The sequence below is a fragment of the Mycteria americana genome, chromosome 3, assembly GCF_035582795.1.
Source record: "Mycteria americana isolate JAX WOST 10 ecotype Jacksonville Zoo and Gardens chromosome 3, USCA_MyAme_1.0, whole genome shotgun sequence".
NCBI lineage: Eukaryota > Metazoa > Chordata > Aves > Ciconiiformes > Ciconiidae > Mycteria > Mycteria americana.
This window is the reverse complement of record NC_134367.1, coordinates 72835828-72860251: the sequence shown is the minus strand read 5'-3', so window position 1 is coordinate 72860251 and position 24424 is coordinate 72835828. Positions and strand designations below refer to the sequence as shown.

Below are 24424 nucleotides of genomic sequence, written 5' to 3'. Positions count from 1 at the left end.
GTTTTGTTTGGTTGGTTGGGTTTGGTTTTTTAATATATCCACATTCTTTCCCATCATCCAGATCATTAATTAATATGTTAAACAGGACTGGACCCAGTATTAACCCCTGGGGTATGCTGCTAGTTACTGGCCTCCAACTAGATTTTGTGCCTTTGGTCACCACCCTCAGGGCCTGTCTGTTCAGCCAGTTTTCAGTCAACCTCAGTGCCTGCTGACCCAACACGTACTTCATCAGCTTGTCTATGAGGATCTTATGGGAGAGTGTCAAAAGCCTTTCTGAAGTCAAGGTAGACCATATCCACTGCTCTCCACTCATCTACCAAGCCAGTCATTTAATCGTAGAAGGTTATCAGGCTGGTCAGCTTCCCCTTGGTGAATCCATGCTAACTATTCTTGATTACCTTCTTGTCCTTCACGTGCCTGCAACTGGTTTCCAGGATTAGCTGTACACAAATGTAAAGAACGTACACAGCTGTACACAAATGACCAATTAACATGGATGATGTGAAGCTGCATGTAGGATCCTGGTACCATTCATCTTATCCAAAGTCAGCTCAATAAGAGTTAGCCTAGCATAGTATTTTGGTCAGTGTCCTTTCAGCCTGTGTGATCCTTAGAACATGTAGCGTTATCATGCCTGACATAAAAGACTATGGAGTGAATGGGGGAAAATAGAATTTCACCCTTTTTGATGCCTTTATTGACCTAATGCTGTTAGGTCATTAATAAGTAAATAAATAAAAATAAACTAAAAAGGCATAGCTTCTATTGCCTTTTGAGTATCTGGGTGGTCTTTGTTATTAACAGCACCAAGTTGGTAGATGGAGGTAGAAATCGACTTCATGGGACATGGCTAATGTGATCTTTAAGCAATACTGGAGACCTGTTGAGGTTCTCCAGGTTTCTTTTAAACTGCTGATAAGAAGTATTTCATGGGCTTAGGATGAGTGAGAGGAGGCTGTACAGGCACTATTTGGCTCCCTTTGCCCCAGGATATACTTCAAAAACAACTGCTTTTCTAGCCAGTACAGCCATTTTGTCTGTGACCTGGAAGAATAGTTCAATTATGATTGTTTTGAGGCATGCTGCTGTGATTCTTGCACAGGCAAGCATTGTAACAAAGATAGAGCGAACTTTTCCATTGTTTGGTATATTTTATCAGATGATCTGTTAAGCATAATTAAAATTTTGAATTAGTACAGCTTGAAGCGTGTTTTGGGCAAGTTTGTGATGAGAAATCGGATACCTCTGCTTCCTGCTTGTGTCATGCTGACAGGTGTACTGGCCAGGGCAGAACCTGCAGACCTTCTCCTCTTCAGGACCTAGCCTGACTTTTTCAAGTAGTAATTTAGTTAGAATAGGCATAAACTTCAATTAGAGTCACTTACTGAAGTAACTTTTTTTTTGTCCTGAGTAAAATGCTGTCCCTGAGTTTATAATAAAAAGGTGTTTTGCTCTTGCAGTTCATAGGAGTCAGAAGCCCATATTCATAATTTGTACAAATGCTTGTAACTGTAGAAAAAGATATCCACATTTGTGTTTTACTTCTGCGAAATGAAGGAATAATGCAAATGCACTGTTACAGTGTGTGCATCTGTCATGTTACATTAAATACACTCTCATAGTGATCTCAGCCCGTTGAGAACATCTACATCCACCTCATGAACCTCAGCCATTTGATATAAGAACACCTATCAATAAAATAATATCAGTAAAAAGTTGTTGGCATCTATACAGTAACTAGAGGGGAGCGAAGCATGCGTTATCAGTGCATTTCACAAATATTTGATGCAAACAGAGATTGATCTTCACTCCAAACATGACTTTTTTTAAACTGTCCCTACTGGACTAGTTGAAGTCTCTGTCCTATCTCCTCTCCAGATCTTTTGTCCTCAGCCCCCTCTTTTTATACTTAAGAGTCCTCATTCAAGCCTTTTTACCCAGAAAGTCCCATTCTCCTCTGCACAGTCTTCTGCCTACCGTCTTCCCGCCCATGTGTCCTAAGTCTTCTCTCAGTAGATCCCATCCTAATTCCCCATCAGTCCATACTGTCTCATTTCCTCATGTGATTTATCACTTTTTAGTCTTTCTCTTTCCCATGTTCTTAGTCTCTGCTGACTCCAGATCTCTTTCCATAGTTCTCTTGGTGGGTCAGACAACATTTTCATCATCATTCCTAATTTTTCTGTCCTCTTAAGTTCTGCTAACATTCAGTCTCCATCTTCTGGTATCCATCAAGCTTTGTTCCCATTTTCTCCTTCCCATCTTTCAGTAGGACTCCTTTGTGTCTCCTCTGCCCTGGAACTACACACAGCATGCTTCTCCACACTGCATGAGGTTTGCAGAGGGTCACTGAGACACCGGAACAAGCTTTTCCCTGCTCTCGCTTCAGAGGAGCAGATCTGAACCAGATGTGACTGGCAGCATCCAAGAATGGCAATTGTGGGTTAAGACCTTGTGAAGCCTGAGCTGAAACATGCAAAGGGCTATTGCTAAAAGTTCCTGTTGGGGATATGCGAATTTGAGGGGTTTCTCCCCCCGCAATATGGTCAACTATGGGGAGATTTGCACAAAGACAGCAAAAGGCATACTCTCAGACACAGTGTCCATTATGCTCCAATCTGCTACTGCCCCTCCTTGAGATGTGAGGGTATGGTTCATGTCCCTGCTAGTCAGCCTGGGGGTGCTTGTCTTCTCGGGGGGGAAAGGTCACCAAAATTTTTCAACATGAGCAAAAAAGGGCATTCTTTCTCAAAAAGGCCTGGGGGAATGCTTTTGCTGAAATCTCCTAAAACAACTCGGCAGGGAGGCAAGTTTCTGGCATGGAAAGCTTCATCCGAGGTGAGCATGTCTGTCGAAGTTATATACCCCTTGGGGGGCTGGGGGGAAGCCTTGTAAGGGGAAGTACTGGACATTTGCAGTAGATACGTGTTGTGGCACCAGTGATTAAGGCAAGCCCTTCTGAGAGGAAGTCAGTATCGGAGTTTTATTGTTCCTGGTTTCCTGCCTCCTGATGCAGCGGTTAGAGGATGTCTCTTTCTAGATTTTAGGCAATTAGGCAATTAGTTAAAAAGACAACTCTGAAGACTGCAGCGTGCGCATTGTCACTTCTTGCGATGTGTTAGTAAAAGCATAGCTGCTTGTACGCTGGGTTGCTGGATAGCGTAACTTTAAGAGAAAGTTAATTCCTCCTAGGTTCAAAAGGTAGGAATGCCAGTATAGCTAAGGCATCCCATAATGTTTGTTCGCACATTATACTTAATTTCTATTTGCAACCTCTTTTTCTATGGCTGCTAACCTACGTGCCTGAGGAAGGTACCTTTAGATTGCTGACATAAGTTACACGTGAAGACGTTACTCTGGAAGAGTACCTCTGTTTCGCAGTACAGAATTCTGGCACCCACCAAAAAGAAATGGTTTAATTAGTAGAGCTGCTCTTTTTGAGCATTTTGTAGATGAGAAACTTCACAGGGTGCTTCAACGGTAAGTTTATCAAGTGTTATAGAGAAGATAACTGTGATGTGTGAGGATGTACCGATCCCTCCTGTATAAGCATCCTGAATTTTATGGTACTGCTGTAATCATCAGACTGTCATGATGGCATTCTTCTGAGGTTTTTCGTCGCTTTTATTTCACTCAGTATAGGGAGCAGTGATGTGTGCTCTCACAATTAGTATTTTTCTTCAGTGCATTAAGGCCAGAAGTTAGTGTACCGTATCAGTGGCTTTAAAGCTATGGAGCAATACCTCAGCTTCATGTATAGGCACTGCAGTTTTGCAAGTCTGGTCTGTCTGACAAAGACTGCTGACATACTCAGTTTATTTGTCCTAAATCTTCAGCACAGAAGAGACAACGCAGGTGATGGATGCATGATTTTTAGGCAGTTTACTTTTAATTTCCTCATGAACAGAGTAATGATTTAGAAACAGGCTCTCCTCTCTGGGGCCTGCTGCAGAGCCTGTCCCATATAGAGAGAAAAGACATTCAGTTTAGATTTAAAGCAAAACAGTGATATTCAGAGTGAGATTCTTCCTTCTTTGAAATTTGTCTTGCTATGACTTTAAAAAGCAGTTAAAAGCAGATTAGGACACATGCTGTCCTTTCTGACGAGGGATTGATCCTTATGGTTTTAGAAAATTTGGATGAGCAATTTAAATTACCTGCAAAACAAATATTATGGTCATGACAGTCATAAGTTTAACTGCAATTGGTATTTGTTACAGTTTCGAGCTGATGAACTTTCTCACTGCCTGTTTTTTCATCCACGAAGGAAGAGCTGTGTCAAATTCCGATTGCCCTCCTTAGGGAAAGCTTGGCTTAAAAGCAAGGGGAGTTTTCTCCGGTAGTATTGAGATATGATAGCTGAAAGGAAATTGTGCTTGAGGATCTCGGTACATATATAAGAGACCTTCTTGAAGTCTGTGGAGTTTAAACAGACTTACAGCAGTATAAATTGGAGCAGAAAAATGTTCCACTTAAAAAAATCTGTAATCAATTTGGAAGCGGCTGTATTGGAGAATGTCAGTGTTTTGTTTTGTTTCTGGAGTTGCTGTTTAAAAATCAGGACCCTAATCCACAGTGGAGACTGTTGAGGTATCTAGGAACACCACGAAGTATGTTACCAAACAGGTGTAGGCAGCTGTTCTGGCTACCCTTAAAGAAATACCTAAAGTAAATCCGACTTCTTTCTTCTGACGCAGTAGGACTATTCAGTTTTCCCTGTGGACTTCTTGCTTCCTGGATGTGAGCCATATTTAACATCCTAAAGCAACCTAAAGTGATGGAAGCATACACAAACTGTTGTTTGTGTTTGTGTCTTAAATAGTTTTAGATGAGGTGGTTTCTGAAATTCCAAGATCTTGAACAAAACTGTTTTGCTGGCTATGTATGCTTTAAGCTTCTCATCATATGTACCCTTTAATGAAACCAAAACAAAAGCAGAAACAAATCCCAAACCTTGTTTTTTGGGAACGTGAGAAGGATTCTGGGCTTTGGAAAAAGATGTTTTATAGCTCTACAGTAGGAATATATTGTGTTGTGAACAACCACAAGTAACCTAACAAACTGCTTATGTGGTGAAGGCAACTGCTTATGTGGTGAAGGCAACTGCTTATGTGGTGGCATGAACAGGGAGCTGTTTGTAAGCTAACCTCATGGGAAATACACAAAGCCAGGGTTAAATATACTGATGCGTGTTTTTTCTTATCTGCATCAACACTACTTCAGTCTTATTTCTGCTGGTAACATTCATAAATTTCTTTCATTCAGCACGTTCCCAAGTATTTGAAAGACACTGAATAAAATGTCATCGCTGCCTTGTGTTTCCTCCACCTGTACTTTGCATCCAGTTCTTATCTTACAGCTAGATTGTAGAAACTTGTTGGGACAAGGACCGTCTTTGTCAGGTGATTGCAAAGCTTCACCGTATGGCTGGGACTGCATACGTTAAGACAGCACAAATATATGGCCATAACTTTGTGTTTGAGTTAAGGTCAGCTCTGTGTTTGGACAGCACAAAAGAGTGAGTTATACTGCAGTAATAAATGAGCTGTCTATAAATGTACAGTGAGCCTTTCTCAAGCTCTGGGTGGGAGAGAAGCGGCAGGGAGGGCTGCTGCTCTTCCAGGGAGCTGCAGAATTGCCAAAAAGCCTGGCTGCCGCTGCTCTTGTCCTCCCTTTTCTTGCAGCAGGGCATAAATCACTCAACTGTGCTGTTTGCAACCTCCTACCCGCTTTCTAAATGCGAATGAATATAGATAAAAGGCTGAAAGTTAATATTCTGTTCTGGAAAGCTTTTTTCTTTTGGGAGAGCGGAGGCAAGGGGAAGATGTAGTTAAATACGGAGTGCGCCATTTAAGAGTGCCGGTGCTGGGCAGGGGGCTCCGGGAGTGAAACTCTGCTCCCGTGGCTGTGCCGAGGCTGGAGCGGGAGGCCGTGTCCCTCGTTAGTGGGATGTGTAGAGCCCTTCTGGAATTTAGAAAGTAACAAAAGGGAGATCTGTTCACCTCTGCCCTCCGGCTTGCTGTTGCTCACTAGCAGCGGATGAGGAGCTCTACAGAGCAGCAGCTCTGGGAAAGCAGCAAGTTTGTAGAGGGTGGACAGCAAAACTGGGAGGAATAGGTCTGAGAGCGGAAGCGCAGCTTATGCTGCAAAATTTTTGGTAAATATTTAAATATTTTAGTAAGATGATACATTTTTTGCAGAATGATTGGGATTTCTGTAAAGAAATTACAAAATTTGAAAGTGATATCTTAAAGCCAAACAAATCTCTGCGTTTCCAGCCACACCATAGTTTCTGGAATTTTATTTGTTTATTATCGCCATTTCCATTTTGGTCCATGGAAATGTTTGACCACTTTTAAATTTCTTATAATATTGTTATTAAATATTACTTGTCAGTGAACGGTGTTCTTCTAGTAATCCATGACCTTAAACCTGAAGGCTTAACAAACCACACAGCAGTCTCTCTCTCTCTCTCTCTCTCTCTTTTTTCTGCTGTCGCCACAGATTAGGTGTGGAGGTAGCTGCTATTTTTTGTGGTTTCATGAGAAGAACATTCTGCAAATAAGACACTTTTAGAAGTTTTTACTTGCAAACCACCCACTACTATAAGCTTCCATTTCATTGCTGTTTATATATTAATAATAAAAGCCATCCGTAAGTCTTTGGGAATCATGGGGTTACTAAGGTTAAGATAAATGTGTGTTTAGGATGTGTGCAGATTTTCTCCATTATGCCGGGTTTGCATTTTCATTCTTTGGAAAACAGACTCTTTCAGTTTCCCTTCTTCTGTTTTAAAATAGACATCTCGCTTCTGGAATGTCTCATTTAACTTGTAAGCATATCAAGATCTCCTTTAAAAAATGTTAGCATTCATTTGCCTTACAAATTGGGGAGAGTTTATTTAACAGGGCAAGGGTCTACAGCACAAGACTCAGGTTCCTTTCCTGGATGATTCACACATTCAGAGGCTAAATATGCCTTAATAATTCTCTGTGCTTTGTTTGACTATGGTTCAATAAGGTTATAGTCAGACCAACTAAGCCATGTTGTGAGAATTAATTTATAGATGTCCTGATGAACTTTGAGATTATATAATTTTTTAAATTTATAATTATTAAACATTTTCAGCTGGCACTTTTTAAAAAAGCTCTAGGTTATTGAATGATGATGATGATTGACACCCATGATGTCAAGCCTCAGTTGCAGGCTTAGATTTAGAAATCTTCAGAGTATCTACTTCATCTGCCTAGCAACCTCAAACTATTTGACATCCTAATTACTGTTTAATGTTTTCATTTGGCTGTCCTCATTACTGTAGCTTATTTCTTCTGTGTTTCCTCTTAACTTTAGGAAGTTGGTTGGATGGGAGCCTCACATAGCTCTTTAATGAAGTGTCAGTAAACTACTGGTAGCATTTGTTAGCATCCCATGATCTCCATCCGCTCTCTGAACTTGCCTCTTACTGTACCTCTGAGCAGCGATTCTGAGTGCCAGCTTCTGGGAAAAATTCCTGTAGCTGTGATTTAGCAGTGGGTGCTGGCTGGTATCTGAAGAGAAACGTGGGACGTGGTTTTAATCCAGTGGGTTATAACTTCAGTAATTTAGTGTGCTGAAGTGTCTAACTGGGGTTACATGTGAGTTTCTGTTCCCAGTGATTTACCCATATCGTCTTTACAGATGATGGACAATTTAGGGAACTTGTCTGTGTACAATCCATGAATCCCAGTTTCAGCTTATGAGTGCTTTTAGTGCATCTGTATCAAATCACAGTTTGATTTAATTGACAGCCTGCCTTCCAAGGTGTCTTTTTCAGATGGGAGATTTTGGCATGAAATTCCTGCAGTTGAACGGGGAATATTATTGAACTTTGATTGTGTTTCACTAGAGCAAAAATTCACTTCAGCAAAGAAGGCAAAATCCATGAAAGCAGTCGATCCAAGCAGGCTGGCAGTTCAACGCTGGATCAGCTGGTCGCAGGCTTTGACCCTCCAGAGAGCTTCGTAGACACAGCATTCCTTCTAAAATGGCTCATGGGACAAAGACGACACAAGAAGAAAGCGGTCATTGGGCAAAAAGAAAGCGCATAAAACCCTACACTGGAGGAGCAGGCATTGTAGGACGTGTACCTCCTTCCACTCCAGTCCTAGGAGGGAGCTGTGGGGCAGTGCTGGAAGCTGACGTGGGCATCTTCTGGCACTGAGGCAGGGGCATGCAGAGCCTGCTTTAGAGGCTCGGGCTCTAAAGCGGTCGGGGGAAAGCACAGCTGCAGAAAGCCATGCTGCTACCTCCCAGCCGTGCACAGCAGCGAGGCTGTTGTCCTAGCCCAGGGACCCTATGGATGCACTCAGTGCGACAGCCTAGGGAGAGTTGAGGGACCTCTTGCTGACAGAGTTTCCCAGGGCAAATGCTTCAGTTCAGTTCCTGGGACTAGCTGTGCTCTGACAACTTGAAGTCCTGTGACAAGATCTCCTGACTGTTCTGCTGTTGACATTGATGTGCCCTAGAAACGTCTGACTTTGTATACAACCCCACCTGCGCTCGTGTTCTATACGGGCACAACTGTTCAAAGGCAGCCTAAACCAAAGAAAGCGTGCGTTTTAGAGGTGCAAGGCATAGTGTTAGGACTCAGGAATTCCTCACTGCTAATTTTGGCTGACACGTACTCCCCCTCTGGCTTTCCATGCATGTGGATGAAGCCAAGGGGACCTACTAGGGGTCACTGCTTCCAGTCCTTAATATCTGTAAATGGGGCAGTGTTTTAACATCTATAATATAGGTGAGGAATTCATGTTGATTATAGAAAATCTGTCACTCAAGAATAGCTACGTGAAAAAAAAATTTTTTTCTTCCCCTTCTCTTCTGTAGGTAAAATGTAATAAGTTAATACTGGTAACTTCAACTTAACTTTAACTTAACTTATTTGCAGACCCCTAACTGTGGAAAGTGTAGGGAGAATTCTGTCATGATCCCCTTACTCTGCAACATTAAACAGTGGAAAGAAAACTTAGATGTGCTTCTCTATTTTTAGTCTTCCTTCATACCATGTTCTCATGAGTGCTCTCACCATCAATCTTTGCCCTTTCTACACGCAGTCAGCAAAGTATCATCTTACTGCATCACGCCTGCTTTATTGCTGTTATCCACAGGCTGCGTGTGAGCCAACTGCATGTGTAAGTTGGGTAAACTGAGGAAGCTGGTCATAAACACAGGTGAGTGCGGTATGGCTTCCTCCGCCACCTCCACCCAGGGCCTGGGGAGAGGACTGATGCCAGTGGGGTGGCCTCCTGCCAGTTCAGAGACCCCGCTCTTCGGCGCGGACATCGCAGAGGAAAGAAATCCATCGCAAACCACCTCTAGTAACAGATTATATAAAGCATACGGATTACTTCAGCCATTCCCGTTTGGAGGCTTGCTGGCTGTCAGTGGTGGCAGGTATTCTCCTCACCCTTCTCCCTTGATGGCAGCAGGGTCAGTACCCTGCCAGCACGGAGCTGGGTGCTTCGGAGCCCACAACTGAGGCCCAGTGGAGCCAAGTTTCCCACAAGGGCAGAGCTTTGCTAGCGCTGGCAAGTGGCAGCCTTACGTACAAGGTACCGAGGGACGTAAAGGGAATGGAAAAGGGAGCAGGAAGCGCACGGAGCCCAGGAGCTTTCTGCTCCTGTTGCTGAAGTGAGCAGAGGAGGCTGCGTCTCCAAGTCTGTGTTGTCCTCAGAAAGCCCCTGGCTTTGGCAGTCGGTTGGTGGCAGGGCCGTGCTGTGCCGTGCATAGCCTCAGACAGGTGCTGGTCTTTCAGACTTGTCCATGCTTTGGCTGATGTGAGGGTTTTCCTGCTTCAGATGTCTTTTAAAAAAAACCCCACTAAAATACCATCCCCCACCCCCTCCCATTTTCCACAAAAAGTAGAAGGTGGAAAAAACATGCTCGCAGAAATTTCCTTCTTTGTTTAATTTTCTGGTTTTACATGTAGAGAAGCTACATGGTGGACAGCACAAGCATTTTTGGGGTTTTGATTTACTGGCATCATTAATGTGCAACATCTGTAGCAGAAATAAAATATGGTTCTGATTTTTATGGCACTCAAACCGCATCTACAGTTAACAATATGCCTGTTAGTTAAATATAAGTATTAAGCTCTATTAGCCTACTGTATGACAATGTGATTGTGTTACGTGCAGCCTGGGTTAGTGGTTGTGTTACGGGGGAACGAGAGATGCTTGCTGCCAGGTAGGAAATTCTCGCCATCAGAGAAAAGAGCATTTGAAAAGTTCCTCCCCTCTCTGTTGAATCAATACAGGTAAGACATTGAAGCGGAGCTGCTGCCACTTCTGCTTCTCCTACGGAGGAGTTTCAGAAGTGGGGGCTTAAGGACGCTAATTATCTTGACGGGCATGGATTTCTGCCTGCCACGTGGGAACATGCCAGGCTGTCTCTGGAGCGCTGAAAATGGCAAGGGCTTTGACATGGGATGGGAGGTGGCAAATGGTTTTAAGAGCAACGGGGCAAGCATTTTCACTCTCAGAAGGGAAGGATGGTTTCAGTCAAAATAAGGCTGCTGTGTAGATAAGTGACCAGTTTTGACTGGTTACAGAGACCGAAGAGGAAGTATATGGAAGACAGAAGATGAGGGGAGGAAAGCAGTCAGAAATGTGTTAAGTTTATGTTTGGCTGCATGAAATGTTTTGTTACAGGGGTCTCCAAGTAAACCACTGTACAAATTACAGGAGACCCGCACTAAAGTAGCGGGCTTGTCCTCTTCCATCATACAAGGTGATGACAACCAAGATAATTATGTGTTTTAAGGAGAGATCCTGACAAAAGGGTTTGATATGGGAAGGAGGTGGATTTGATTTAGGTCGCAATCAGTCCTTGGACTCCTATAGCCAAAGGAACCAGAGCAAGAAAGCAAAGTATGTATGGATTACAGGTGCACTTTTGGTTTGCAGCGTACAGCTGTACTTTGGATAATTGAAGAGAGCTGCAGTGACCTGCTCTGACCAGAATTCAGCATCCTTGGCCACCTGTTGTGGATGGTACGCTATTTTTTGACCCACAAGGCATTCAGAGTATGTTGCTGTACGTGCCAGATAAATCTGTAAATAAAATAAATAATAAGAAAAAAGAATAGAAAAAAATTCAGGCAAAAGGGGAGTTGGTACCGGTTATAATTACCTATGTAATTGGCGGAATTACCGATGGGGAGCATGTTATAGTGGTTATTCTGTTGTACAACTGTTGCCCAGCTTTCTCTTTGGTTACAAGTATGTAGCTGGTTTGGTCAGCATGGCTTTAGCTAGCAAGCTACAAACAGGATCCAGTTTGTGGTGTGTTTTCCTCCTGACCTGCAGCCTTTTCCTCAAAGCAGTGTGGAAATAGTGCCTAGGTGGCCCAGGCTGCTGAACCATTTCAGCGGTTCCTGTCAGCACAGCCATCTGATTTGGGCTATGTGCATCTGTGCTGGGTAGAGGGGAGTCAGGCAAAAATATGCCATGAGTATGGTATAGCATCTAGGAGTAAAAGCTGCCTTATCAGTAGCACAGATCTAGGGAATATCAGAAAACTGGGGTCTGAGTGATGTTATGGCACTGCCTGGATTTAGGTCCTGCTTGATATAATATTACATATTCCTCCTCCAGGCTGCAACACTAGAAGTCATTGGAGTTTTGATAAGTACCTTTTTTAAGCATTTTTTGGTCAGAGACTGAGTTTTCCTGATATAAGTCCTCAGCTCTAGAGCCAAAGAGCATGCTGCTGAAGTCCAGAGATGTACAGCAGCTTTGCTTTCTCCTGCAGCCTGTGTTTAAGCACTGGAAAGCAAAGTTTCCTGGTGGGTAGAATCCTTTTTTCCTTCTTTTTTTTGGTTTTGATTTTTAATCAGATTTTCAGTGTCTTGTGTGCCTGCCTCTTGGTAAAGGTGTACATATGCAACAACGTTGCTCTTTCAACAATTTCGCTTATCTTTGGTAATATCCATATATGCACAGTCCTGCCCTGTAAAGGGATTACTAAGAACTTTTATAGTATGTATGTTTCTTGCAGGGCAGGATAAAAATTGATTCTTGTTTTACAAGGCAATGTGGCTTTTACCCTTTTTTTTTTTGGCGTTACCATGTTAACATTACCATTAACATTACTCATTTGAATGTGTAATTTTAACATGGCCATACTAATGGCTGACTTATTATTGTTCAGCCTGTAGTCTGTTTTTAAAGCTAAGTATGTGTCTGTTTTCAAAGGAAAACCTGGGTGGCTAAATGAAAATGTCCCACTAATTTGAGTTCAGTTTCTAAAGCTTGGTCACGGAAAAAATGAGTTTAATCAATATGTGAAGATATTTTTGCTCATTTTGTCCTTTTCTTGACAGCTTTCTCTCATTTCCAATTCCTATAATTATTTTTTTAGCCTCTGAGGTTAGCATTGTCATCATTTTTTTCCTCTAGAAATCTTTTTTGTGTGATTATGGAGGAGGAGACGGTAGTCAGGATATGCAGCTTCTAACAGACATTCCTTCTGATGGATTTGGCATGATGAAAGACAAATGGGGAGAATGTCAAACCCAGCAAGGAAGGCAGGGCAGTCTGGCAAGATTCTTCTAGTTTTTGGAGAGTTTCAGGAAATAGGATGGAAAAATTGTGCGATACCATTAGAACAAACCTTGCTCCATAAATCAATCTAAGGAGACTGGCATTTGTGGGTTTTTTTTCTCCTATAAAGTAAGCTAAATGTTTTTGCCATAACTGCAGAGAAGCCATAAAAGGCTAGTGAAGGCAAAGGTTATAAACAAATCATTCGGTGCTGACAGAGGGTCCATAGATGCTGGCAAGAAACAAATAAAGTGAATAAGGCTGGTACTCTGTCCTGATAAATTTCATTGATTTCTGCACCGTGTCATTAGGGTTGCAGCCTCCCCTGTTATCTTGTAGCTCCAAACCTTTCATTACGGCTTCAGATGATAACAGCTGTTGATACGCTGCAGGAGGTTACAGTGACTACCATGGGGGTAAAGTACAATTTGCTAAGAAACAATTAGGAAAAAACCCGTGGCTGGGTAGCTTTGATCTGCCTGTGGTGTCCTTGCAGAGGACATTATATGCCAATACTGCATCTGTTTCCTGGATGAGTTCATGAAGCCTTTATGAGAGCACACTGTGCCTGGACTTCATCAGAGCACTGTGTCAAGACCGTCCAATGTCCACCTCTTTCACATAAACACAGGTATCTGAAGCTTTTTGCTGCTGTGACTACCCTACTGTCAGTGCCACGTTAAGCACTTCGTGTCTAGCTCGGGTATCCCCTTACATGTGTAACAGCAACATAAACATGTCTGTAGCTGTCAGACTTGCACAAGCCTCAAGTCAGCAATATTAACAAAAAGAGAAAGCTAAAACGTGAAAGCAGTCCCCAAATCCTGTATGATTCCCTAGGAGTATGAGGTGAGATACAAGGTACCTCTGAATCCCAAGCGTTTTAAGCAAGTAACTGTCTTCCTTTACTCTAGGTAAGCACAAATCCAACCATTAGTTTCTGGTTTGTTTCTGATCTGATGCTGGGAGGAGAAGGGGGCCTGAAGCGCGGTCTTAAGGAGCTTCTAGCAAAAGAGAGCACAGGCTGCGGGTGTGTGGTATAACCTGATCCTGGCATACGCTACGGGAATGCTGGAAAACCGCCAGAGCACCTGCAGGCTGCTGCTTGGCAGGAGCATTAGAAAGTACTTGGTTCCCTCTTTCTTACTAAGAGTTGGTAACAGACTGAGAAGAGTATGCGTATGGGGGGGAAAACTGGGATAAGAGGACAAAAGGAGCACAAACCAGGTCATGCTTATAACACTGTCTCCCACGCTGGAAATAACTGTGGACTGTTTGTTATTTTGAAGAAAGCCAAGCTCCAGCTATGCTGAGATGAATGAATTTGAAAGGAACTCCTCTTTATTCAACAAATATGCTACATATTGTAAGATTTCCATTCCTCTGCAATGCACCCTGTCATACCAGCTCAGGGTGCTGCAGTGTTCCTGCAGTGCTAAAAATGTTTTCAGAGGATCACAATTCTACTGGAGCTTTTTTGTTCTTTGTTTTCATATGCAGATTTGTATTAGTGGGCAGAAAAGGTTATTTATTTACTGCCATCACTGGAGTAGCCCTCAATCTATCATGTGCTTCTGCCTTTGACCTAGTGTATTGCATGCTGCAGTCCTGCCTGCCTCACCATCCCAAACCTTTTACTCTTCTGCAGCTTCTGAGTGTAAATAAAAAGCCAAGGGCAAGTTCAGGGAGTCCCAGGGATGCGGTTCCAATGACTTACTGCACAAATATGTTTCAAGGACGAGTTTGGACTATGAGGCTGCTGTCAGCTAGGAGAGAAGGTAGAGTACAGCTCAGATGCCATCACAGAAGAGATGAGATGGCTCTCCGGGGACCTGCCTGCTTGCCTGCCCGCTGCCACTTGTTGCTCTTCTTAAAGACACCGAGGTGGCCTTGAAATAGGCTTGCTTGCTTTCCCTTGGCAAAAAATACTGAGTTTTGGGGGTGATGAGGGGTATCTTCAACTGGAGGTGATGGAAGAGTGTGGGTTATTGAGCATTAGGATAGGGATAGGGGGCAGGAAAGCCTACTGGTACCTAAACCTGAATCTTGGTTACACCTGTGACTCTGCTGACTCTATTTCAGTTGGAAAGAAGGATATGGGGACAGAGGTTCAAGCGCTGCGATTCTTAACCTTCCTTATGAGGGCATCTAAAATCCAAAAGTCAGATCCATGGTTGATCCAAACCCTTTGTCTTCATGGCATTAACATAGAGAATAAGTCTTGGCCAATGTATGTGTTCTATAATACCTTTTTCTTTATGACTCTGGAACACAGTTATATCTTAGAAGGTTTCATGGTCTCGTTGATGTTTTGCAGGGCTCCTTCCTTGCAGCGCCGTGGAATGCTGTGTTGCTTTTGGGAGATTGCCACACCACGTTGTCTAGCCCCAGGCTAAGGGATTTTATTTATTTTTATTTCGCATTGTTTCAGCTGTTTTCACTTTTTCTTTATTTCCGTCCTCCAGCAGAATTTCTTCATGAATGTGGCAGCACATTGGGTTTCTTGGTTTATGAATTGTAGTTAGTTAAATAGCCTGCTGGATTTGTTTGCCCTTATCTGAGAAATTTTAATACTGTAGCAGCAACAGAATGAAAGGTGACACTTCAGGAGCTGAGCTCTTATCAAAGTGAGGGAAGACATGGGAAAGTTGTTCTCCCAGAACACTGCTGATCTGAGCTTTTTCTAGCGTCTTGTTCCTATTCAATTAAAGTCCCTGGATGAGACACTATGACTCCTGTAAATGCAAAAGGAAATCTTTGCTAGAATGTATAGCAATGTAATTTGCAATGTAACTGTATGTGTGGTTAAATTGCATGCACATATATACATTGAGATCTGTCCTCTACAAACTCTGCATTGTTTTCTTAACAGTGATTTAAAAAAAAAAAAAAAATTTTGCAGTGGTTGCTTTTCTGAGCCTGTGTTGCTTGTATGCTTTTTGCTCTTCATTATATAGGTTTTCTGTTACTAAGACTGCATTAAATTACATTCTTAATCTCTTATTTTTACTTTTTTTTGTCTTTGAGCCAGTTAAATGATCAATTAAACTGTCATTGTGAATGAAATCTGAATACATTTGTGTATCAGTAGCAAGGGAAATGTTGGCTGTCCCGTCTCAGGGCTATAACTTAGCGTTCAGTCTTTTGTTATTTTCTTGGTTTCAATGAACAGATAAGCACTGCTACCTTTCATAATAGAGTGACTGTTCACAGAGGGGCTACTGAAGGCTTTACTGTACTATACTGTAATAATAAGGTGAAACTGATATGAAGAGACTCATCTTGTACAATAAAGCATAGCTCCTTTTACTGATCTAGAAAAGGAGGAAATGTCTGAAGGCCTCCTTCTCATTTCTCTTGTAGGATTACCTCGACTGTATCACTGACCAGACCAAGCTCTCCCTGGGGACAGAAGAGCGATCAGCCCTGTTTGGAAACATACGGGATATCTACCATTTCAACAGGTAAATTCATGCTTAACTAAATGAAAACAGTTCCATAGCCTGCCTTAATGGGGAGGGAGCAAGCCAGGCAATTACTCTATTACTTTGATACAGCCAAGACATATAAATTGAGAAATGGTCTATCTTTGATTCTCAGCAGGGTTGGTTTGCTGAGATCAGATTTTTTTTGCTGTTTATTTTATGAATCAAATGTGGTCTGCATTTACTTTTTTCGTTTTCATGCTGGGTATTTCCATGAATTTAAGCCTAACCTGCTCTGTGCCCTAACTGAGCCTAATGCAAGACCACTGTGAATGAAATTCTTGCCTTACTAAAGAGATGTCGTTTTGTTCCCATTGTATTGGGTCCTTTTGTGTACCAATATACATCACCCAGATCTGGCATTTATAGTGTTTTATACTACTAGGGACTCCCTAAATTAATTTCTCAAAACTATGTTCAAGTACCTTTCCATTTATTGAAGGCTTCTGTTCAGTATCTTTACAGCCTTCTCTAAAACTCCGCAGATGGGATCCTGAAGTAAAATTTCTGGCTTGTATAGCTAGTGCCACATTGTGTGGGACCTGCAGTATCTGCAGTTTTAGGAGCATGCTACTGCTACTTTTGTCTGAATCCTCTGTTATTATAAAAATAATTAACTTATTCAGGATTTAAGGAAGACCTGAATATTCAATCGATGTAAGAAATATACTGGTATAAAGTTCCCACGTCTTTTCTATCCCATTACTCCTGTAAAAGCTCTCTTAGCTTTGCTATAGTTGACAAAAAATCTCCCAAACTACTGTGTTCTTTGAAGAACAGATAATTTAATTGAATCAAAAGAGGATTCTGAAGTGGAGAACTAGTGTCAAAGAGCATCTTCAATGTTTTTCCATCATCATGGGAAGCTACTTAAGTGCTTCATTCAGCTGCTGGGATCGCTGTTCAGTATCAAAGGGAAAAATGGGGACGGATCTATTCAGAACTTATGGACAAAGGTGAAACCTAAAATCTTCTCCTGAAACATAAAACAGCTACTGCAGAGTAATGGAAATACACTTAACTAGAAAGCTGCTGTGTCCTGCTTCAGCTACAACAACTGACTTGACTGAATATCTAAATGACAGAAAATGCATAGTGGTAGCCTGATCATGTGTTTTAGAGCCATGAGACAATGATTGTGAGCTTACAGCTTCCCAGCAGTCACAGGATGGAAAATACAGTCCTGGCTGTTATATTTTCTGATCCTTCAAAAGCTAGAGAAATGGCAGACTTGGTAGCTAGGACACATTTATACCAGCATCATTGCAACTATTACTTAATAAAAATACCTTCAAGTTTGATCAGGCATTGTACAGAATAATTGAGTTACCAAAAGAAGATTTGCAGAGGTTAAAAAAAAAAAAAAAAAAAAGAAAAGAAAAGAAAAATAGCAGTTTGGGGCAATTTTAGAGATAGATATGTTACAACAGCTAAAAATCACTGGAAAGTTGTCCGAAGCCTCTCGTAAATTACTAATGTATTTCAGGCCTTCTAATTTAAAATTTGACATGGAAATTGTGAGCTTTTAAGACTGAACACTCGTTGTAGATTCCAATATAGCTTCAAGGATTAAGTTCCCTCCTGTGTGAAACTTGGCATGTAGCTGCTGAGTCCTAAACATACTCTAGAGCCTTTTTATTTATTTTTACCTTTGAAAAAGGTCCATTTGGCAGTTCTGTGTTAGTAGTTTCAGATGCTTTTTTGTGAGCATCATTTTATAGTTTCAGAATTACCTTGTTTTTCTCAACTTTGAATTTGACCATTAATCAATGATCTGTTTTAGTCTTGGGGGGTTTTTTTTGACTTTGTACAGATCTGAGAAATTTCATTTCAGTAAATGGGAATTTTTCTCAGCTAAACTACTCTATGATTTTTAGGTGTTGCACTGAATGGCAGAAATGATGGTCAGGATGCTAGTCTGCTAGTCCTGTGACTATGATCTCTTTTTGGAAAGCTGTTTCTTAAAGCAGAATCACTGACTATATACTGGTCCACTGGTCCTGCTCTCTCTCTTGGGAAAAGCTCCCCCACTATTAATTTATTTATTCGGAAGGGGAAGCGTTCTCTAAGTCAGCATTTGCTGCCTTTCTTCCCTGGCCTCTCCTGTTGAGATTCTTTCCAGTGTCAGTTTAGGATAAATTCTCCACCCGATACCATGACTTGATTCTGAAATGGGAACTCTGCAGAGAAACGTGCTCAAGTTTAGTACTTCTACAACACTCAGATGATCTTAGGAGAGGCCAAGCTGAAAGCTCTGCTGCTGACGCAGATCATCCTGCGTGGTCCTTGTCCGTCGGTGACTACTGAAGCACACAAATACAGTGCAGGGCCATTTTCTGTAACTGCCGTATTCAGCAGTTCCTGTGCTCTGAGCTTCACGGTGGTAAGGGCTGGCTTGTTGTCAGGAGGAGTCTTCATAAAACCTGTAAGAGCTCACCTTTAATGGAAAAGGTTTTTTTATTGAGTGGAAAGAAATTAGGCTTGGCCACAGGATTTTTGTGACAGTGAAGTTATATCAAGGCTAAATTTCTCTTGATTGTTTTTCTTCTTTTTACTGGAAGTCTGAACTTTTCAGATTAATTTTCCAGAACTTTATAGGGTGAAAGTATTCTACCATGAAGACCAGATTGTGCCTGCTATGTCCATTTTTGTTTTGAATGCTGTGCTTTGTCAGGCATTGAGAGAATGAAGTTTTTCAGGGATGCTGTTGCTTTAGCATTTATGGCTAGACTGTGCAGTACTTGGTTATCAACTGTTTTTTTTTTTGTCATGGGTTCAGGACAAACCATGCCGTTTCCTTCCTGCGTCTTTCCATTCCTTCCATTCCACCAAAATTGCCTGTCTGATGTCCCTGTCATTACCATCTCTTGCTCACTCCAATTCAGATCAAAACGGAGGAGAAAAATACTTGTGTCTTGCTTTAAAATGGTGTGGTGATGATATAAAAGGAATAAAATAAAAAGTGCCTCACCTGAATTGTGTGTGCAAATAGGGTGATTATTCGCAGACCTACAGATGTGTTTATCTCACTCTTGACCTCCTGTAGTCAACAATTTGATACTAACCTGCACTTTGTCTTGTTGAAAGTCTTCACCCATGGGGGCAAGGTAAGTGTATTGTCTTGAAAATAATTCGTACTCCAAAAAATATAAGCATCCTAAAAGACATTGTAATGAGACTTTTATTCATTTAACTTGAAAAGATAGCGAATGCACTGCATGAAAAATTGTCAGTCTCTTTACATTTACCTCTCTCATCCCAAAGGAGTTAGCATTAGCTATTGATGATGATCGTACAGATTCAGATTTTTTCAGCCCATAGTAAACCAAGCTGCATAACTCAGTACATGGTCTTAAATGGCACTGGCATTTGCGGCATGCTTCAGTCTGAGTCTTGTTAGTGATTCAGATGCAAGAGCATGGAGTTCCTCTGACGGTGCTCCCTCGAGCTCCTTTCCCTGCCTGGGTGGTTGCCACAAGCGAGTCGCAGAGGTCGAGAGCTGTGGTACCATCTGTGAACAGCGTAAAACCTCTGGATATTCAGGTGAAGGGAACTAATGCTTTTCTCTATTGTTTCTTATGCCTCCTGCCAGGTACTTAGATGTAGCCTATAATAATAGCCCTGCTTTTTCACATGTCAGCTTGGTACCGTAGGGATTTATTTAAGTTTTTCAGGATTTCTGGGCATGACAGATTTGTTATTTTTACAGTGGCAGGCTGATCTTACCAATCCCATTCTTACCAGCCGGGTGAGACAGAAGAGAGTGCAGTATAGATAACAAAATCTTTCAAAGCACAGCCCTTGCACTATAGGCTTGTGCTGGAGATGCAAGCCACTAGCATATTTACTGCATAAACTTGGACTCATTGCATGAATATATAAAATCTTTAAGTGTTGTACTGCTGTACCCTGTAGGAGAAATAATGTGGTATTATAGGAGACCAGTAGGAATAAAATGGCAATGAAGGTGCTACATACTCTAAGCCATCAGGAGAACGTCTGCCTGCCAGACAGCAGGAATCCTCTGAGCCTGTTCAGTGTGTTTGATGTTATTTCCAAAACTCATGTGTGGAACAGTCATTATAACTAATGGTTGTGGTCACCATTGCTACAGCTTCTTTTGCTGATGTAAAGGAGCTTCATGAGTGTGGGGTATCAAGCAAGGGTCATATTTTTATTCCTAGTTTGATGAAGGGAGAAATTGAGGTGTGGACGTTAAATTATTGCTGTACAGAGTGGCTTAGTGACCACTGAACCTAAGGTCTTTGTCTCTTTGTTCCTTGTGACTGATTGCTGATTTCTCCCCTTCCTTCCTCCAGTAATTAGAGAAGCAAAGAACAAGTCAGGAAACTTTTCTGGTTGACTCCTTTTCTTACTTACAGAGGGAAATTGTGTCTGCGTAGAGGGGAAAGGGGTAGTGCCATAGATACAGGCTTAGCAACTCTTACGCAAAACTCGTTCAGGGAACCAGCTGTGAACTGGGAGAAAAGTAGCCCTAAACAGAAAATCATCTGATGAGAAGGAGGAGGGGAAAAAAAAAAGAAAAGCTCTATCAGAGAACAATTTGGCAGAAAACTCAAGTTTCTTCTCTCGTTTTTCTGAGTACCTCTTTTAGTAAGTCTAAAGACTATTTGGATCAAGGAGAGACCTTTGAGGTTTTCTTCTTCTGCTTGAACTCTTTCTTTCACTGAATTGGCTTTCGAGAACTGAGTTTCATACAACAGTGAACATGCTCCCTTATTGCTTTGTTCCTGTTTCAATGAATTCATTTCCTGCTTGGCATGTCAAAAATATAAAATCCTCTCAGTAAGGTTTTATTTTTATGCATGTAGAATTTATATATTCCATTTGAGAAAACCTTTTCCAGGCTAACCGTTTTTCTTCAGTGAAGAGACGCACTAAAGGTAGACAAACTTTCCTGAGTGAGCTTATTACCATTCTTCTTGTATGTGTCATACATCCCTGGTTCTCATCTGTGTTTTTCAGACCAGCTCCTCATTTCCCTCTGTCAAGTAAAGCTCCTAGAACATACAAAGTCTTTATAGAACAGGGCGTGTGCTTCAGTATCTTTTAAATTTTGTTAGTTTTAAATTGTGTGAGTTGATACACAAGCTACACAACTGTATGACTACACCACTATAAGTATTGTTGGAGACCTGTCAATCTGAAGGAAGGGGCTCAGCTTTGCTTAGGAGATCAGCAATCTACGGTCATTGTGATAACTTGAATTTTTAAGTATGTGGGAATACCATTTCCTTAGAGTGCTCCTCTGCCTCCCAACAAAAAACCCCAGCGGCTATGCATCTAGGGGGAAGAGGGGCATCAAGAGGGTTCTCGTTCCCTTTTTAGAACTCCCTGTGTCGTTAAATGCTTTGGGCATCACTGCCATGAATGATGAAGCACTGTCTGGCTCTGAATATACAGATGTGTCTATCCCAAGGTATGCCATAATTGTCTTTCCTTTTCCTGTTCTTTGTTTTAGTGAACTTCTGCAAGATTTGGAAAACTGTGAAAATGATCCTGTGGCTATAGCAGACTGTTTTGTTTCCAAGGTAAGTGGCTACTGCAGGAGTCTGCAGCACAATGCCAGCTGCAGAGTGATATGGGGAAATAAGATTAATTTATTAGCTTTTGAGACCTAATTCTGACAGCTTGTGTGACTTCAACCAAGAAAAGTTAGCAAATCTATGGAAAGGGAATGAATTTCTCTTAGTAGGTGATAGGGATACCTGTCTCATCTGCATTTGAAAAAAAATCAAGAAAAAGGTGTTATTTTCTTCAGTAAGTGTATCTGAACTGGTGGAGCTATTGATCTAGAGCTCATTTTTAGATCTTTTTTTGTGGAGTATTACAGGGATTTTTTTTCCTCCTTTTTTAATATAGGTGATCAAGTGGTACTCCAGTTATGCCTTGTCAGCTAAAAACAACTAGAGAATACAACTTGGCTGCATTCTAGAAAAGGCAATAACCTTAACGTACTTGTGGCCATATTGTTTTCTGAGATAACCCGACAAAAACAAAAAGCCAAACCCTGTCATGTTTTATACTTTGTCCTGAACTCAGTATTGCCAGCACCAAGCATTCAATGTATTAGGTCTAACACAAGGATTTAGGATTAACTGGACCACCCTCCCGTGGTGGTCCAGTAATTTGTTTGGCACTGTTGTGACACAAGGGATTTTATTGGAAAGGGGAGTGATAATATCAGCTTAGTGCTGCTGTTTCACTGGATCACTTGTTTGAGTTGAGTTTGAGAAAGCTGTTATTTATCTCGTAACTGATCTTTTATAAGCACTGAGAGATCTTAGTGTTGGCACCACTACTACAAAAGTAGGATGTATTTTTGCCCCGCTGCAATAGGGTTTATGGCACGTTCTTATCACTCCAAATAGCCTATATTGAATTGAAGGAGAAAGAATGGGATAAGGGCGAGCACAAAGTCCTGCTTCTGGAATGGAATAACCCCATGTGCACGCTGGCTCTGGCTGACTAGGAAAGAGCTTAGCAAAAAAGGATCTGGGGTCCTGGCGGACAAGAAGTTGAGCATAAGTCAGCAGAGTGCCCGGGCAGTGAAGGCCGATTGTGAGGCCTTCAGGATGTTTACGGATAGCACAGTTTGGAGCTGGTAGATCTTTCTGCTGTATTGCTTGCTTATAGCTGGGACTGCTGGGGCTACTCCTGGCTGGGACATGAAACAGAGGTGGTGCAAGTGATAATAGCAAGTCCAGGAAAAGGTTGCACGCTCATTCACATTGGCCAGCTGAAAGGAGTTTTCTGGTAGACTTTCTGACTGTTAGTTCCAAAATCCATCTGCATATCATTCGTTGTGCTTTTTGTTCCCTTGTCAAATGCTTTTAGCATTTGTATTATTGGCAGGCAACTGGCTCATGGCTCAGAAATTGCTAGAGATTGCAGTCCTAACAAGCATTTTTTAGCTTCATCCAGACAAGTGCAAACACTTAAAAGCAAAATCGAACAATACCAAAATACCCCACAGTTCTGGTTTTGGCTGTGAAGATGTCATTACAGCAACTGCTGACTGTCTTAACAGACTCCAGTTGTCCATTCTTGGTTGCTTGTATCTTCCCAGCATTGAGTAGTGGAAATAAAACTGCCTTTTTTGGCAGTATGCAGTCCTTCAATCTTATGGGACTTCGGCCATTTATTGCTTGATTGCTTCAAGTGTGCTAGATCTTCACTGTGAGTTAAGCACAGGGATGATAATATGCTGAAGTCATAGCTCACAGCCTTAGCTAATGGATGTAGCTCTGCTGGAGCTTCTTTAATGCTTCCAGTGGAACCGTGCTTAGGCTACATGAGCTCTGGCTCCAGTGACTTTTTTTCACCCTACTAGTTCAGCTGTGAATACTGTAGTTGTTGGGAATTTAAATGTATAATCAAGTTTTTGCTGTAGGTACTGTGTTTACTTTTTGCATTTCATGAAGCTCAGTAACTGCATAAAGTAATAGCTATTTCTTTCTTCAGGATTCATGTGAAATGAAACAAAGTTGGTTTGCATGTATAACAGAACAGTTATGGTTAAAGTAACTCTGGAGCTTGTTGGAACTAAAATGTTTGATATTTGTGAAAACATCTAGGGAGCTTCATTTTGTAAGGTCTAGTTTTGGACCATATTTGATGGACTGTTTCTTTGAACTTGACTACGTTGTTTGGTTTTGCTCAATAAAATTTGCTGTATAGCATCTTATACTTCCCTCACACAATCATACATCAGTGTGTTTCCTGGGTATAATTTTCATGCTTGAGGAGTAAACAGACTTGCAAATTTTACATTTAAGGGAAATATAGTAAGGGTTATCAAATCACATTAGCGCACTTTGAACAAAACCTCATAATTGTGGATTTGAATCTTTATTTAACATCTGTTGTGCTGAATGCCCAAAGTAAGTATCTCCTAAAATGGCAGCTTTTATTTGTTAACAGACTTCAGCAAGATCTCTTTAGTGTGAACTAGCCAGTAACATAAAGCTCACTAACAGATAAAATAACCATGCAAAGCTATGATTTTATGTAAATAGAAATATTTAATAACAACTTACAACATTGTATGAAATCCCTCTGCTTCCAGGTATTTTAATTCATTAATAACCCACAGGCAAATAGAGACACAAATGCAGAAAAGCATGCTTTCTAAAAACCTGCTGTCCAGTGATGAATGGCTACCTTTACCATCTGCCCCAAGATGCAGATGGTGTGGATGGGTATTTGTTTAAACAGTGTGGGATGGCTGCTGCACGGAAATAACCTGCCACTGAGGGTAGTGGTGTACTAATTCAGCTTCTACCAGCTTTGGTCCTGCCGCTTTGTCTAGAGGAACTGCATTAACTCTAGTAC

At 41.5% G+C, this 24424-nt stretch overlaps 1 protein-coding gene across 10 annotated transcripts in view; it reads left to right on the top strand.

Moving 5' to 3' along the window:
• Positions 1-24424, top strand: part of PLEKHG1 (pleckstrin homology and RhoGEF domain containing G1) — a 139462-nt gene that overhangs the window by 91443 nt on the left and 23595 nt on the right. For all 10 annotated transcript variants that reach the window (XM_075498997.1, XM_075498996.1, XM_075498993.1 and 7 more), the window contains 2 exons: positions 15948-16048; positions 21552-21621. In XM_075498997.1, the coding sequence (XP_075355112.1) occupies positions 15948-16048; positions 21552-21621 (171 nt within the window). The remainder of the gene's footprint in view (positions 1-15947; positions 16049-21551; positions 21622-24424) is intronic.